The 15,843-nt window shown below is 51.0% G+C and overlaps 8 protein-coding genes across 8 annotated transcripts; 3 read left to right on the top strand and 5 right to left on the bottom strand.

The window, feature by feature from the left end:
• Nucleotides 1-679: 679 nt before the first annotated feature.
• Nucleotides 680-1,796, top strand: BO88DRAFT_400137 (urate oxidase). The gene is made up of 3 exons (XM_025705490.1): nt 680-848; nt 903-1,549; nt 1,617-1,796. The coding sequence occupies exons 1-3, from the start codon at nt 709-711 to the stop codon at nt 1,736-1,738; spliced, it is 909 nt and encodes a 302-aa protein (XP_025568255.1). The 5' UTR covers nt 680-708; the 3' UTR covers nt 1,739-1,796.
• BO88DRAFT_400135 (mitochondrial 54S ribosomal protein uL13m) lies at nt 1,647-2,880 on the bottom strand. Its single transcript, XM_025705489.1, has 3 exons — nt 2,815-2,880; nt 2,326-2,686; nt 1,647-2,208 (listed from the first exon to the last, which is right to left on the bottom strand). The coding sequence occupies exons 1-3, from the start codon at nt 2,833-2,835 to the stop codon at nt 2,090-2,092; spliced, it is 501 nt and encodes a 166-aa protein (XP_025568254.1). The 5' UTR covers nt 2,836-2,880; the 3' UTR covers nt 1,647-2,089.
• A 316-nt stretch (nt 2,881-3,196) lies between these two features.
• On the top strand, nt 3,197-4,232 carry BO88DRAFT_327722 (40S ribosomal protein uS9; the record flags this gene model as incomplete). Its single annotated transcript, XM_025702521.1, has 4 exons — nt 3,197-3,242; nt 3,370-3,392; nt 3,795-3,866; nt 3,942-4,232. 4 exons carry the CDS (start codon nt 3,197-3,199, stop codon nt 4,230-4,232), a joined length of 432 nt encoding a protein of 143 aa, XP_025568253.1.
• An 82-nt stretch (nt 4,233-4,314) lies between these two features.
• On the top strand, nt 4,315-5,045 carry BO88DRAFT_12283 (uncharacterized protein). The gene is made up of 2 exons (XM_025701343.1): nt 4,315-4,448; nt 4,509-5,045. Exons 1-2 carry the CDS (start codon nt 4,396-4,398, stop codon nt 4,885-4,887), a joined length of 432 nt encoding a protein of 143 aa, XP_025568252.1. The 5' UTR covers nt 4,315-4,395; the 3' UTR covers nt 4,888-5,045.
• On the bottom strand, nt 4,780-6,889 carry BO88DRAFT_400133 (RNA-binding protein). The gene is made up of 8 exons (XM_025705488.1): nt 6,864-6,889; nt 6,724-6,787; nt 6,595-6,604; nt 6,449-6,523; nt 6,370-6,391; nt 6,257-6,309; nt 5,737-6,210; nt 4,780-5,688 (listed from the first exon to the last, which is right to left on the bottom strand). The coding sequence occupies exons 1-8, from the start codon at nt 6,877-6,879 to the stop codon at nt 5,203-5,205; spliced, it is 1,200 nt and encodes a 399-aa protein (XP_025568251.1). The 5' UTR covers nt 6,880-6,889; the 3' UTR covers nt 4,780-5,202.
• Nucleotides 6,890-7,858: 969 nt separating this feature from the next.
• BO88DRAFT_400132 (uncharacterized protein) lies at nt 7,859-8,741 on the bottom strand. The gene is made up of 2 exons (XM_025705487.1): nt 8,720-8,741; nt 7,859-8,639 (listed from the first exon to the last, which is right to left on the bottom strand). Exon 2 carries the CDS (start codon nt 8,489-8,491, stop codon nt 8,297-8,299), a length of 195 nt encoding a protein of 64 aa, XP_025568250.1. The 5' UTR covers nt 8,492-8,639; nt 8,720-8,741; the 3' UTR covers nt 7,859-8,296.
• Nucleotides 8,716-10,410, bottom strand: BO88DRAFT_409814 (putative ATP-dependent protease (CrgA); the record flags this gene model as incomplete). Its single annotated transcript, XM_025707975.1, has 1 exon — nt 8,716-10,410. The coding sequence occupies one exon, from the start codon at nt 10,408-10,410 to the stop codon at nt 8,716-8,718; it is 1,695 nt and encodes a 564-aa protein (XP_025568249.1).
• Nucleotides 10,411-10,766: 356 nt separating this feature from the next.
• BO88DRAFT_377695 (putative cytosolic regulator Pianissimo) lies at nt 10,767-15,740 on the bottom strand. The gene is made up of 4 exons (XM_025704415.1): nt 13,597-15,740; nt 11,708-13,549; nt 11,485-11,651; nt 10,767-11,423 (listed from the first exon to the last, which is right to left on the bottom strand). The coding sequence occupies exons 1-4, from the start codon at nt 15,325-15,327 to the stop codon at nt 11,222-11,224; spliced, it is 3,942 nt and encodes a 1,313-aa protein (XP_025568248.1). The 5' UTR covers nt 15,328-15,740; the 3' UTR covers nt 10,767-11,221.
• Nucleotides 15,741-15,843: the final 103 nt, after the last annotated feature.

Genomic DNA, 15,843 nt, shown 5'->3' with positions numbered 1-15,843 from the left:
CTTGATGTCCTGGTCTCAGCACGACTGAGCCGAATAGCTCTCATTGCTGAACCGTTGGACAATAGGCCGAGCCCGCGGTATCGGACAGGTCCGTAGCAGAGCAATTGAAGGTCAGTCGAGGGTCGAAACGGGATATGCTAGATTGAGAAACTCAGCAGATCCCGACATTTCTTGCAATGATGGCAGACACCATCTTGAGTCTGGGGATTCATTCTTTGTTGAGTCGCGAGATTCTTTCGAGTGGATGACGTCTGGGCAGTCACATGTCCGACACTTCCTCTACATTTTTGTAGGGTTTCTTGGTAGTCTGGCTGTCATTCTTGCTCTTTCATGTAACCGCTGACGGCAGACCGATGAATCCATCCCAATCAATCACTTTGGTTACATTACATTCATTCATTCTAGCCAAACAAATCCCCGGCAACCACAGCCGGGATTGCCTGATGTTTGCATAACCCCGAAGGTTACGAATCCCGGGGCGATAAGATAAAGCGAGGGAGGCTGCGGCCGTCAAGTCCCGCGGGCTTCGGAGGTGGCCGATACGCTGCCATCTCCCCATCCCGACTGCTCCCTGGCTCCGGAGAAGTCTTAAAAAGCTTCATCCTGCTGTCACAGGGGTTGTTGCAGTTAAAACTTCCAGTTCTGTGTTTATTGTCAATACCCCTCTTTGGTTGCTCATCTTCCTTTCCTCCCTACCCCATACCCACCATGTCTTCCCCAGTCACTGCGGCCCGCTACGGCAAGGACAATGTCCGAGTATACAAGGTCCACCGCGATGAGAAGACCGGCGTCCAGACGGTCGTGGAGATGACCGTCTGCGTCCTTTTGGAGGGTGACATCGATACCTCGTATGTATTTTCCTCTTTCAAATCGAAATCAGAGCTAACCCTCATTTCCTACAGCTACACCAAGGCCGACAACAGCGTGATTGTCGCAACCGACTCCATCAAGAACACCATCTACATCACCGCCAAGCAAAACCCCGTCACTCCCCCCGAGCTCTTTGGCTCCATCCTTGGAACCCACTTCATCACCAAGTACAACCACATCCACGCCGCCCATGTCAACATCATCACCCACCGTTGGACCCGTATGACCATCGACGGCAAGCCGCACCCGCACTCCTTCCTCCGGGATGGCGAGGAAACCCGCAACGTGCAGGTCGATGTCGTCGAGGGCAAGGGCGTGGACATCACTTCGTCTCTGGCCAAGTTGACCGTGCTGAAGAGCACCAACTCGCAGTTCTGGGGCTTCCTGCGTGACGAGTACACTACGCTCCCTGAGACATGGGACCGTATTCTCAGCACCGACGTCGACGCCAGCTGGCAGTGGCGCCGTTTCAACGGGCTGGACGAGGTGCGCGCTACTGTGCCCCAGTTCGATGCGACCTGGTCGGCGGCCAGAGATATCACCCTTAAGACCTTTGCCGAGGACAATTCGGCCAGTGTCCAGAACACTATGTACAAGATGGCGGAGCAGATCCTGGCTCGTCAGCCCTTGCTTGAGACGGTCGAGTACTCTCTGCCCAACAAGCACTACTTCGAAGTTGGTATGTATCTCATCTTTTTTGATAGATTCGTTCGTCTTGAAACCCGGCTAATCATTGTTCGTCACAGATTTGAGCTGGCACAAGGGCCTGAAGAACACCGGCAAGGACGCCGAGGTGTATGCGCCGCAGACCAACCCGAACGGGCTGATCAAGTGCACGGTTGGTCGCAACACGAAGGCGAAGCTGTAGGATGATTTGTAGTATTGCATTAGCAGTTATGAGATGGAGTTCTGGCACTTGTATATAGGTTAGGGATAAATAGCATCATTCACATGTTCCGATACATCATCTGTCCATGGACTCCCATAGAGATGCCACGAAGCTGTTGTAATTGTGTAGCGTAGCTAGTAGTAATATAAACAAGATATGTCACATAAAAGAAAAAAATCGAATAGTATCACAGAACTCCCACCCATGCGCTAGCAAGTCATAACATGACAACAGCAATATCAATGACATATGTAAAAGTACAAGAGGTTTAAATGGTAAAATGGTATCCGATCCAGCAAGTCGACAAGATGCGCAGACATTACAATGCAATTACGCATCGGTCTTGGCCGTCTTAAACGCCTCCTTCACCTCGGGCAAGTTTCCGATGACCGACTGTCCGTTAAGCTTGACGATGTTCTCCTTGTAGGGGTGGGCGAGACCTTCGAAAGCTATACACAAATACCATTAGCATACATCCTCAAAAGACATACGATATACCAGTCTAGCCCCAAAGTAGAGACGACATAGATATATCCAATTGATATCGATATCAGAGGTATACTCACTCTTCAGCCTAGCCAAGCGCTTATCCCGCAAGCGGTTCTTGGGCAACATGCCGCGAACAGCACGACGAAGCACCTCACCACCGCCCCATTTCTCAAACATCTTGTCCATAGTCATGCTCCGCAGACTACCGGGACGGGTGTTGTGAGTGTAGTACTTCTTCTGGAAGCGCTTCTTGCCGGTGACGCGGAGGTCGTGGCATCCGACGGCGACGACATAATCACCGCAGTCGGTGGAAGGGTCGTAGACGGGCTTGTTCTTGCCCATAAGGGTGAGGGCAATGGAGGAGGCGAGTCTACCCAGACTGCGAGGGTCACTGCCGACGTCGACGTAGTGCCATGTTCGGGAGAAGGCGAGACGGGTCTATATCATGATTGATATCGAAGTTAGATATTGAGCATATAAACAGACAGATATAGAGAAAGTAAGGGAGGAAGAGAGCAGTATTATGTATTAGAGGAAGTTGTGGGGAAACAGAATAATGGATATACCTTTCCAACAGTCTGCGACATCTTGACGTAAAACGAATAGCTATAGCTATATGCCTCTTACTTCAATCTATACCCTACAACAACCTGGGCACTGGTCTCTATCCCGGAGTCCGAACTTTCCCTCATCACGTGACAGAAAGCCAGGCTCCCCGACAAGCCCTACCTCAAGGTCCCAAAGCGGCCTAGCGCAGCGCACTAAGCGAGAGACCAAGAATTGGACAGTCAGCAAAACCACAAGCCCCAAAGAAGAAATCGCACCGCCTGACTGTGCGAAGCGAAAATTAATACAGCGCGACTCCGTTAATCGACGACAAATACTCCACGACCCCGACACCGTCTACCTTACTTCCCACCACCCAGCACACTTCGCCGCCTCCCCATCATGGCTTCCGTCCCGAGTGTGCAATGCTTCGGCAAGAAGAAGACGGGTGAGTTTTCCTCTTGTTTTTGATATATAAATGGAATGGGTGGATTTGAAGATTGGGGGAGGGTTTCGGGATGTTGGATGATCTGAAGGTAGCATGGGATGCTAACGGTTGATGTGATTTTTTTTAGCCACCGCTGTCGCCCACTGCAAGGTATGAGAATAACGTTCTCTGTCTATCTATCTGTTACCTTCCTGCTGGTCTAGGATTTATCGTGTTTGCGGATGCCGATGTGTCGTTCGATATTGGTCAATATTTGGGTATGGAAGGTTGAAGGAAGCTTGGGTATCTATTCGACAATCAAGGGTTAAGGATATATGAATCTTGAGGAGTGCATGGGAACACGAGGGATGCGATATCGAAACTATATGAACGACACCAATATGCAAATTTGAAGGAAGACGAAATACCTAAAGGGAAAAAAAGGAAGAAGGACATGCGCAACCAAACTCGAACGACACATCTGCATCCGCATCGCAATATATCAGATGAACCAAATCCGCGACAGAAAGAAGAAGAAGAGCGTCAAAACTGATTCGTTTCTTCCAACTACAGCAAGGCAAGGGCATGATCCGGGTCAACGGCCAGCCCCTCTCTCTGGTCCAGCCTGAGATCCTCCGCTTCAAGGTACATACTCACCTGTCGGGATTTCTTCTACGAAGTGGCAATGGCGGATCGAATTAACACGCGAAATTGGAATAGGTCTACGAGCCCCTCCTGATCGTTGGAGCCGACAAGTTCGCCGGTGTCGACATCCGTGTCCGCGTCTCCGGTGGTGGTCACACCTCCCAGGTTTACGCCATCCGTCAGGCCATCGCCAAGTCCATCGTCGCCTACTACCAGAAGTACGTCGATGAGCACTCCAAGAACCAGCTGAAGCAGGCTCTTGTCCAGTACGACCGCACACTCCTCGTCGCCGACAACCGTCGTACGGAGCCCAAGAAGTTCGGTGGTCGTGGTGCCCGCGCTCGCTACCAGAAGTCCTACCGTTAAACGGCTTCATTATTACATCAACAATATACACACATACAAGCTTGCTCCGCCTCTGCCTGTTTTTTTGTTCTCATTCCTTTTTGTTTCCCGTTCCCTTCCGTTTTCGAAAGAAAGGAATTTAAACCATGGAATTGGGGGACAAACCTTACATTTCCCGGCTGTTATGTTTCCCCCCACCTTTTACGGTTCGAGTTTTTGCTTGCTTGGCTCGGATCGGTTTTAAAAAAAGTTTTCCTATAACGTTTCCCCTCTTATGATTATGGCCGGGTTATGAAGGGTTTTTTTGTGTGAGGCAGAAAACGGGATATCATGCGGGATGGTGTTGTTGTTGCTGTTTGTCGTTTTAACGGTTGTACTTATTGGGGTGAGGGAGAGAAGAAGAGAGAGATCTGGTGTGGTGGTCCCATTCCACCACTGCAGACAATTCAATCAAATAAAGAGGATGGTTTGGGTTGTTTACAGTGGCTGTGTTTGGAAATTATGGTGCAATGCTGGCCCCGGTCTTAGGCTGTTATTTAGTATAAGCCTGGACTATCTTAAATATCACCCAATTTCTTTTTTTGTCGTCAGCCCTGTCATTATAAGGTTGTATTGGACGTCCGTGCGTTTGTATGCTAATACAACGCACGTTCTCATAACGGATGAACCGTTGTAGATGACTGATATACGCGGCTATGGTAAGTAATAGCATCTGGCAATCAGTCTGACCATCCCTCTCGTAGATCACCCGCCATCCCGTTTCATTCTCACCCCACTCGCTGTCGCCTATCCGTCATATTCCTCCGTCCAGCCTGATCGCTCAATCCGTTCCGTTCAGCCAGATCCCTTCCACGCAACGTACTACCCTACTAGTACCAGTTCCCCCAGATTTGATGATTAGTCTCGCCTAAAGGTAACGTGCTGCTCGACTATTTGGTAGCACAACACTTCAAAGAAAGTTCAAGGGAAAAATGAGAGGAGAGATGACAACTCAGGCGGTAACGCTATTATCAGCCCATCGCATTCCATTGTTCATCCTTCCCAGTCCGTCATGACTGGTATGGTCGTCCTCATCATCGGCGCCATCCAGGGATAGAAGTTGAAACCGATTGGGCACGGAGCCGGTTTTCTTTGCCGGTGCTTGTGGCTCTTTCTTGGGGTACTTCCCCGGGGTACCGAAACACTCGTCCGGATAGAACCCAATTTTCATGCCCTTGTACGTGAACCGAGACATCATGCAGGAGCGTGCAAAGAGCGCATTATGCACTGAATTAGTGGAGATGTAGGCATTGCCATTCTTGAACTGTACCGAGATCACGATTAGGTTGTGGATATGGTCCAGATCCTTCCGGATGACCCACTCCGTGACGTTCGGCTGTACATTGTTAACGACTAGATTGCGCGATGCACCATTGTCAATTTTGGCCCGGACATAGGGAGGAAGGTAGAATTGTCTGTCATTCCAACCCACTTCCACCTATAGTACCTATTAGCGGTGCTACCGTTTGCCGAATTGGGCACTTACGCGCTTCCCAGCAACAATGAGACCGTAGGTCTTCGCAGTCCGGAAGAATTCACGAGCGGCCGCTTCCTCGACAAAAGACACACTGGCCATGTGTTCCCGCGCACGTAAATAGATGTGCAGTAGGGCCCCGCCCTTTATGGCTGCGACGATGTCTCTGTGCGTGATACGGTCGGGAAGATTCCGAATTAGCACGGTACGTTGGGCGCTTGGAGTAGGAGAAGATCCTGCACTTCTGGAAGACTCATCATAGTCATCCTTGTCTTCGCTGTCATGAGAATCCAGGAGAGCGTCTTCGTCTTCGTCCTCATCTTCACCAATGTCGAATTCTTCAGGGTCATGAACTTTCACGTCTAAGTGCTCATGGCAGCCAGGAGCCTTGTTCTCGAACGCCGCATTCGATTTCGCTGGGCTCTGAGGGCTATTTTCGCGGCCAGTTTGGTGAGGAGGCTGCTGAGCAGCCCCGTAAATTAAGACCTATACAGGTTAGTAAATGTACGCCACTCAGTGGGCGTGTCCTGACATCAAGAGTTGCCTGGGACAACCCTCCATTGAGGAGTGAGGTTCTTAATTTAGCTGGAGTATTAATGTCAGCTGCAGAGATAGATATTAGGTATATGAGAGGCGGTCGCATACCAAAATGTTGCGAATCTTGGAGCTGCGAAGGGTCACCGGTCAGTGAGGGGCCATTTTGGACCTGTCACATTGTACTCACCAGACGATCATATTCCGAGCGGGGGATGGTGACGGTTTCTGCGTTTGACGGGGTACTTCTATAGCTCGGAAGTTGCTGTATCATGGTGAAATCGTCAGAATAGCTCGCATTGATGAAATTCTAAGCGAGCAGTTGAAGGGACTCACAGCATATGGTCTGTTTAGAAATCAGTCAGTCGGACGAGTACATAGTACATAGTATCTCGGTGAGTATATAATGGAACCCGCGTATGGATCTGTAGACGACAAAGCAACTAGAACACTGAGGGCACTCACCTTCGAGGCATATAGCTTTTGGAATGGCTCGTGAATGAGGTCGACGAGGCCATAGTACGAGAATCTGGGTGTGGGGTGATTTTAGTGAAGATCAGGCAATCCGCCAGCAGCTTGACAACTGCAAATGAAGCCAAGCTTACCTGAAGAAGTAGACATTGAGATGATACTAGAGGGAAGCTGTTAGCCTGAGCAGTCTTCACCTGGAAGATGCAAAAGAGAAGCTAAGACCAGCGCAAGAGATGGTTGAAGGAACGAAGAGTAGAGAAGTACTAGAGGCGTGAAGAGGAGAAATAGGCAAGTTGATATCTCCAATCCACAGTCGCTCCACATCAACTTTGCAAGAACGATGGATCACCCGACACTTTTCTTCTTCCCTCTTTACTCATTCTCCTCTTTTCTTTCTCTTTCTTCTCTACAAGGGTCTTGGTTTGAAATCTCTGATATTCTCTCTCCGCGCTTCACCTTTCACTTTGCTGACGAAAATAGTACATCATAGATACAGTCTGGATACACTCACCGTGGGCGCTCCACACGTAGGGAGAGATTTCAAAGTGATAAAGAAGATGACTGCAGATAAGATGCAATAGCGGATCAATTGCAGATGGAGAAAGAAAGGCGACGAGGAAGAGAAGGAAGGGAAACGACCGGGGGAGCTGGCAAGCCAACGCATCAGGACCAGCATGGCGAACCAGACTTCAATGGCGCCCGAACAGGCAAGCGACGAGGCACGCCATGGGAAAGGGCGATTAGGATTGCATGAGCTGCATCTGTTCCTTCGCCATCTTGCAACGTTTTTGGGTGGTTTTGGCGTCGCAAATCCCAAGTGCAGCGCTTGTGCGACCAACCACCAACCAGCGCAGCTCAGCGGCAAACGGGCGCAGCGACACTGCATTGTGGTGGACAAGTCACGGCTTGGATACTGGCTCAGAGGCTCTCTACCCCTGCCAGTTAGGCAACATTGTTCTCTTATCAGGCGTCGCCATTAGCCGTTCTCCACCATCTGCGGTACGCACGCAAGGCGCAATTTTGCTCCTACTTTATGCATAGATAGCTACGGGTTCGTTCTTCCACTTCCACCACCAATGTGCTCGTTTGACGTACATGCAGGGATTCCCAAATTGTTAGTTGCCTGAAACCTTCCAATCCCTCCTATTTACCCCTCTATCTGCAGAAAGCTGTAAGTTCCCGTCGACTCTGTCATCGGTCGATTATAGGAGAAAAAGAAAAAATAAGAAACAGAGAAAGAACACCATGCCTGCATGGAGTCGCACCGGATGCTAAAAGATGGGCGTTAAGCCCATCTATACGATGCGATGGGTAGCTTCCGAAATTAGTGTGTCCCTGCGGCAACCATTCACCAGCTGGGGCAGAATATACTTATACTCCTCGTTCTGGAGGAGGATTTGGGGCTGCCGCAGTCTTAAGCCGGGCGCCAACTAGTACAGGGACCAGTAAACGCTAACGCGTACTATCAACGCCTTGGATACTCCAAGGAATAGCCGTACTTGGCGTGGATGAGTGACGTCCCTCTTCCTCGTCTTGCATCTTTCTCGTCTTCCGTTGTTCATATCTATCAGCGTGGTTCTCGCCGTCTGGCTCGCCGAATTTGGACAACATTAATCGCCATTTGCGTCGCAAAGATAGCCAAGAATATCCCCATAACGAGAGTCTGTGGGATATAGCTTCCTCCTGAATCCTGACTCTGCACCCGCTGCCGGCGATCAGGATCAACTGGACGAGGAGACCCAAACGAGATGGAGACGGACATGGAAAATGGCGTGAACGACGTAAAGACTCCCGCAGACGGGGCCAGGTATGTCAAAGCTGGGCTCAGAACCATGGGCACGAGGGAGAAGACGAGGAGAGGGACGGCTAGTCATAAGACCGAGGCGAATGATGGTCGGGGCCGAGCCAACCTTGTCAAGAGAAAATGTGAGCGCCAGCCAGGAAGGATATGAAAGCAAAGCCCTGATGAAGGGGCCGATCATCTACCTACCACTCTCGAGACTCTGACTTCCTCACCCACCGCACGACCATCTTCAGTCTATCCCGGACACTGGTCGTCGCTAGAAGCTTGTACTTCTCATCTTCCCAAAGAGGCAGAACGCAGGCGAACCACCAGGGAAACACAGCCGGATCGGTAGGCGCCTCGCCATATGCTAGCAAGACTCGCGGATGGAGCCATGCTGCTCCTTCACGACGGCTTTTGTCGATAAAATCCAAGGCGATCTGAAAAAGCTGCTGCGTGGGCAGAGACTCCGGTGGTGTTGACGCTGCCGATAGCGATTCCACTGTCCCTGATGACGTCTCCAAAGACTCCAGCCTTTCCTCCTCAGATATCGCAATATCATCCACGCGCTGTATCCTGCCAACATGGTATCCATCCACCATCTCAAAGCTCATCACTTTGAAGCGCGACACCCCCGACGCGATCACCAAACTTCTCCCATCGGGGAGTAGTTCAAACCGTTCCACTACCAGCACCGTACCATACTGCATGAATTGGGCCCTGCCCAAACCTTCCTGCAGCCGACCGGAGCGATTATACATAACCATACCAAATTTCTTATCCCTCGTCTGCATGACCCTATGAATCATAGTCCGGTACCGCGGTTCAAATATATGCAAGAAAGTCGGCATAGTCGGGAACGAAAGCGAGCTCACGAACAGGGGAATAGTCCGCTCTCCATCCCCAGTAGCGGCCACTCCATCCTCACTAGAAGACCCCTCGCGACGCGACACAACCTGCTCAAGGAACAAAGCTTCCACCAAGTCCGAAATCCTCCTATTAACAGGCTCAGCCCGCACCGTCGAAGCCATATTCAATTTGCGCCGACACAGCGGACACAAATCACTATGATTCAAAACCATAGCCACACAACCGCGACAAAACGTATGTCCACAAGAAGTCGTCAACGGATCCAATATAAGCGAGTAGCAGACCTGACAGTCCAATTCGCCCCGGACAGCCTCCTTCAATCTCTCGTAGGATAGTTGTTGCCCTTCTCCCTCCTCGAATGTACTATCACCTTCCACCTCCAGCACATCCCCAAACCCAACCCGACCCTGCTTAACCAGTCCATACACACCCCCAAGCAAATCCCCACACCCAATCCTAGCAACACATATTTCTGTCCCTGTGTCTGTCTCTGTCTCCGTCCCTTTCGCCTCATCCTCACTCCTCAACCTCTTCCTCTCCCACTTCACATCAAACAGCCTCGCACCAGCACCAACATCATCACCATCATCACCCCCCTTCCCCAACACCTCCTCAAACACATCCACCACCCTCCCCAACAAAACATCCGTCCCGCAATCCCCCAGACAATGTTCCCCGGAGCAGCCCGTCGCACCATCTCCCCAATAGCACGTAAACCCCTGTTTCCGCTCCTCATCCGCCGGATAAGTAATCCCCGTCCGTGGCCGAATGGGCGGTAAACATGACTTGCAGATCGTGTTTCCGCAGGGCAGGCGCAGTGGGGTTCGGAGCGGTAACGAGCAGCGCGGGCATTGGATAAGCCGGATGATGGAATGTGCGGAGGTTAATGGGGAAAGGAGCGGGTCGCGTGAGCTGTTGTTGTTCAGCGTGTGGTGGTGATCATCGCCGTTTTGTTCGTCTGCTGCTGCTGCTGCTGCTGCTGTTGCATTGCTGGGATGCGGAGAGGGTGGTGGTGGAGGGCTGGGCATGGTGGCATCTTCCATGGAGGTTCCGATATGTAGAGGAATGGGGAGATCGGAGAGGAGGAGAAGTTGAATATAAAGGAAAGAGGTAGAGATCTAGTCCAGGGTCGGTCGGTCGGTCGGTCGGCGCTTAGATTGATTGATTGATTGATGTTTTGTTGGGCTTACTTACAGTGATTGACGGGTGGAGACGAGCTAGGCTAGTTGGTCTCCGGAGCTCTCTCCATCCGGCCGTCATCCGAGGTTCGGGGACACTCGCGCCTTCGATGTCATGGCTGGTGGCCAAGACATCTTTTCTTACGGAGTAGCTAAGATATCAGACCTATTGGTTTGATGAAATTTCTAGTATATTGGACTTGAAGAAAAAAGGTGAATGGTAATCTTTAAGTATATACAGTACAATGTTACCCACGAACGAGACGGAGGGCACTCATAAGATGATTGAATTGATGATGATCACCGATGCATAAAAAAATCCCACAAACCCCGTGAAAGCAAAACTCTCGATTTGATGCAAGCATGGTGGATAAAGAAGAAACACAGACAAAAGGTATCGGATCAACGGCTAAACAAAAAGAGCCGGAAACCAAGGGTAGAATAGAGCAGAACAACATGATATGCTAACATCCTTTCGTTGCTCATGACCGGAACCATCCAACGCCATAGCCAGGAAGACAGAAAGAAATGGGGGGTGTGGCTAAGAAAAAAGATTTCCCAACGTGAGGTCATCGGATGCTTGCTTGTGGATCTAGCTTGGCGCATGATAGTTCGTTAAAAGGAAGATTGTTCGAACAAGCGAAAGACTCGGCGTGCCCATCTAGCTTGATACTTGAGAAGATGATGCCTCCGAGTCTGAATCAGACTCGTCTTCCAACACTATACGCCGCATGACACTCTTGTCAAACAAGTCCAAGGCAAAGCGGCGTGCAGGCAGTCGGAAGTGGTGGCTTTCGAGGATACTGAGGGTCTTGCGGAAAAGGTGAGGCTGATGGAAACAATCGGGCTGTTTCGATTTGAGACTGTAGATTCGGGTTATGTTAGCTTTAGTCGGATTATTACTAGACAAGGTGTGTTCCTTACTTGTGGAGGTCTGCTGCAGCCCGCTTGGATAGCACGGTATTGCCCATATCGACTATCAACTTTAAGATCTTCTGGTTGGTGGGATCCGTGTCCATGGCGGCTTCTTTAAATTTCTCCTGGGACGTGCGCTTCGAGTCAGGGTTTCGGGAATGGCTCGGGAAATCAACCTGTGAAGTAAGATTGTTAATGGCTTGCGCACTGGTACTGGCTATTGGAGACATACCAAGAAGAGCTTGTTGAAGTCGGTCGGCAAACTCAGCCCCAAAGAGTTTCCCTTGTGGTCGAGAGCAGAATCCCATCCGAAATCTCTCAGGACCCTAAGTCCATGTCGACTGCGCGAGATCAAACCCAAAACAAAGAAGGCCGTTCCTCTCATCGTCAAAACCTCCGCGCTTTCGGCGATCTTCACAATGTGCTGGACAATATCAGGCTCAAGGAACGGCGCACCGAGCTCCATGGAGCCGACATTACCAACGGCCCAAAGGCAACCTTTCACTTTGAGAAGAGCCTCTGTGTCTTCTTCATCCAGCTGAAAATCGCGGATGGTCCACGCAAACTCATTGAAGTGCCCTGACTGCTCCAGAAGCTTGCATCCTTCCGCTGTCCGAGCGAGTTCTCTGTAGAAATGGGGAGGCACTAGTCCGATGTCCTGCAGATCTACAAGATCTTCAGGGACAAAGCTGTTCCGACGCGGTTGATCGACGTAGGCACGCGAGAGCGCGGCTTCGACAAGGCCCACGTATGCGTCGTTACGGCCCAGAAACCAGTCATCCATTTCCTGTGTAATGTAGTCGAGACCATCCAGATAATGATATCCAACTGAGGTGGACAAAAAGCGCAATAGTAACGGCGCACCGATTTCGCCCAAGTGATCAAGGGAAGGGCGACACTTGACCACGAACTCGAGATAGTGACGCTGATTGCATGCTTCTTCGAGAATCTTCACAGCTACTTGACATACAGACACGTCAGGGTCGTATAGCTGTGTAACCAGCAGCTTGACCACCCAGTCCGCATAACCAGTGGCCGACTGTGAGGAAAGGGGAACGTTTCCGACCGCATATTTTCGTAAAAGCCTGGTCGCAAATATGCGAATCTCCTTGGAGCCAGTGGTGAGTGCCTTGGAGAGGATGACTCGTAAGTGACTTTCCTTGGCATAGTCCATGTTACCGAGCAGTGTTTGTATGAGGTCGTCTCGATCCCGAAGCTCAATAATATGGTAGAACATGTTGAGCATGTGCCAACGCTCCATCATAGCAAGCCCGTTGGCGTCGCCACTGAGAACTCCCAGCATCGCAAAGTATCCACCGCTCAATGTGTTGGTCATCTGTTCTTTCGAGAATAATGGCGAGGAGGATGTCAGTCCGCTCATGCGGTCAACTTGAGCAAGGCACTCTGCAACCTGCCTCAAGAACTTGTTCTCGGCCAAGTACTTGATGCCCTCTGGTAATTGCACCAGCGTGCGCATTAGCGCACAACCAGTGCGGACATAACGTTGGTTTGGTTTTGTGTTTGGCAGCATAGAGAACCTATATTTGAATGGCCGGTAGAAACCCATAAGTCGCTTCATGAACTTTGAACCCTTGATTGCTTCCTCCAGCCTCTTGGGGTTGGTCAGAGGTCCCTCAACAATACGGTGGATCAAATCCCACTTCCACTTTAGGTAGTTCACAGTATTGAGAACATGGGTCTCCAGGATGGCATTGCGGAACTGGGTCTCATCCATGGCAGGACTCAGTTTCTCCTTGTTTTGGTCGCCAGTGAGTATGGAAGCAGAGATGTCAACGTCGACGTTGTAACGCCCCGCTCCATTTGAAACACCTCCTACAGAGCGGGCCAGTGTTCTGTTTATGCTTTCGATCTGGTATATGGTTGAGGTGGAAACATCATGGTTGTCGACGTCGAATTTTATAGCGGCCGGTAGCAGATGCGGGAGGACCTGGAGCTTCGCACTGATATGCTGTGGCAGAGAGTGATGTGCCAGCTTCAGGACTTCGGTCAAGAGCAATGTCGCCTTGCGTCTAAGAGACAGGTCCGTTTCATCCTCAATGAGATCGGAGAGAGCCTGCATCGTGTTAATAGATTACCACAACCCAGAATTGGAGGACCGACCTTGGACAAACCTGCATCCACCAGGGTTGCAAGGATAAGAGTCGAGAAATGTGCTGTTAAATCGAATCTATTCCCATCGTCATCATAAAAACTTCGAGCTTGCTTTGTATCAGTCTCAGTCCGGAGATTAGCTACTCTTCCGTAAGTTGTCAACCTCCGACCAGCGAGGAATGAGGAGGACCATGAAGGTGGCTTTATCCTCAACGCATCGAACAGAAGCTCCATAATGAGATCCCTTGCCTGCGGATCAGGGTAGTGTAATGAGTCCAAGAGTGACTGCAAAGGCTGGGCCCCATTTCTCGCGAGAACTATCAAACCTGGCCACGTCTTGAGCATGGCAGAGATAGCCCTAGCTGAAGATCTAAGGCGCCCATTGCGGACAGTATCCGACAAGGAGTCAGTGAACGGTGCGAGAACAGCCTCGAGCTCACACCCTCCCCGAAGATGTTTCCTGCTGTGAGGGGTATCAAGGACATGAAGGAAGCTTGCTATCAAACTTTCTGAGGCGCCAAAAGTCCCCTCTGCTAGAGCATCATGTAGAGTGGCAAAGCCCCCAGAGTATGCGATTAGTGCCGGATCCTTAACCAAGATTTCGGCTAGCGTCATGATGGAAATGTTCCGGAGTCGGTCCTCGTAATGTTCGGCAACAGAGACGATCGTTCTGACCACAGCGCGCGAAATTTCCCGAACGCCATCCTTAACGTCCAAAAACGCTCTAACAAACTTCAAAGCCTGCTCACGCTCGATGCTCGCCTTGCTTTCCTTGACAAGGGACAATATAACCAGCTCGTCTGTGTGTAATGACCGGATGATTTGCAACGACTTCCGATCCGCGATGGCATAACGAGTCAAACGATACCCTGCGGCCACGGCTTCCTTGCTGTCACTCAAGAGCATTATTTGCACGCGGAGCCCAAACACCGACCACTCCAAGTCGTACTTCAAGGTAGGATGTCTCTTGAACAATTCCACCAGACTATTCGCACGCTCGACGTAGTAATCTGGGGACATGCCCTCGATTTCCAGGGCTTGGAGTGTTTCCGCAAGCACATATGTTGGCGATTCCATTTCCGCTTCACCTTCCGGGATCTGCTGCTCCTCGAGGGGTATATTGTTCCGAGTGGGCGAACGCATCGAGCCGCCTTGAAAAAGGCTTGAGAGACGACTTCGGGGAGGGGTGGACGGCGCCTGCGCACGTAGCATTTCCTCCTCCAGTTCATGATGTAGTTCGACAAGCTTGCGGTTGGATGAACTCAGTTCCGATTCCACCCTTAGCCTTTGATCTTTGGTATGTTTCGGGTTCTTCGCCAGGAGCGCCTCGAGCATGTTTTCCGTCCCCGTCTTGATTTTCATTTCTTTGGCGATCTTGTCCCGAATCACGGCCTGGCGCTCTTCGGTGCTGGACAATTCATCGTGCTCTGTTAAACTGCTCGGTCTTCGTGCGGAAACACCTTCGGGTCGAGGGGTAGTGCTCCGCGACGTCTTCATGCTTTTCAGCTCGGAGCTGAAGCTACCAGGGGCCCCCGAAGAAGGGGCTAATGACCCTCCCCGGAGACCAATGGTCGCGCTGCCTCCAGACTCCGAACGAGCATTTCGTCCGGTTCGCGTAGTGGACTCGGCCCAGCTACCGTCTGCAGTGTTATCCTCCAAGCTATTATATGACCGTCCATCACCCACAGCACGGTGCTGGATTGACGTCGCGGAGAACGCTGAGTTATGTCCGGACGCCATAGAGCTCCATCTAGCCGCAAGAGAGGAGTGCGTATCACCTGTCGCAATTGAAATAAGGGACGGAGGACTGCATTGAGTTCGCCGACAAGATTACCGAGACTATCGGAGCGATCGAAGTGCCCGGGGTGACTGGAAACCGACTGCTCTCGATGGGCGTGCTCGCTGACGGCGGGCACCTCAAAAGGGAGGGGAGGGGAAACAAAACCACGGCGGTCACGAAGGTGATGAGGCTGAGGGAGGGGGGGGGAAGATCGGGAAGGTTGAGGGCGTCTAAGAATCAAATCACATGTAGCACAGGCTGCAGATGACAACGCTAGATGCTAGTTAGAGCACGAAGCAAGCAATCTGCCTCAATGACCGGGGTCTTTCTCCAATCCCACCGCTGGTGGTTTCAGGCCGGACCCCCAGCTGACTAACCCGCTCTTATCGCCTCAGGCTAACTAACTTAACCTAGCAACTACTTATAGTTTATCGTCGCTTCTGTGGCCTCCACTACCGATTGCTCACCGATGTTTG

This window comes from Aspergillus vadensis (genome assembly GCF_003184925.1).
Source record: "Aspergillus vadensis CBS 113365 unplaced genomic scaffold BO88scaffold_1, whole genome shotgun sequence".
Taxonomy (NCBI): domain Eukaryota; kingdom Fungi; phylum Ascomycota; class Eurotiomycetes; order Eurotiales; family Aspergillaceae; genus Aspergillus; species Aspergillus vadensis.
The sequence above is the reverse complement of the archived record's forward strand: the minus strand, read 5'-3'. Positions and strand labels throughout refer to the sequence as shown.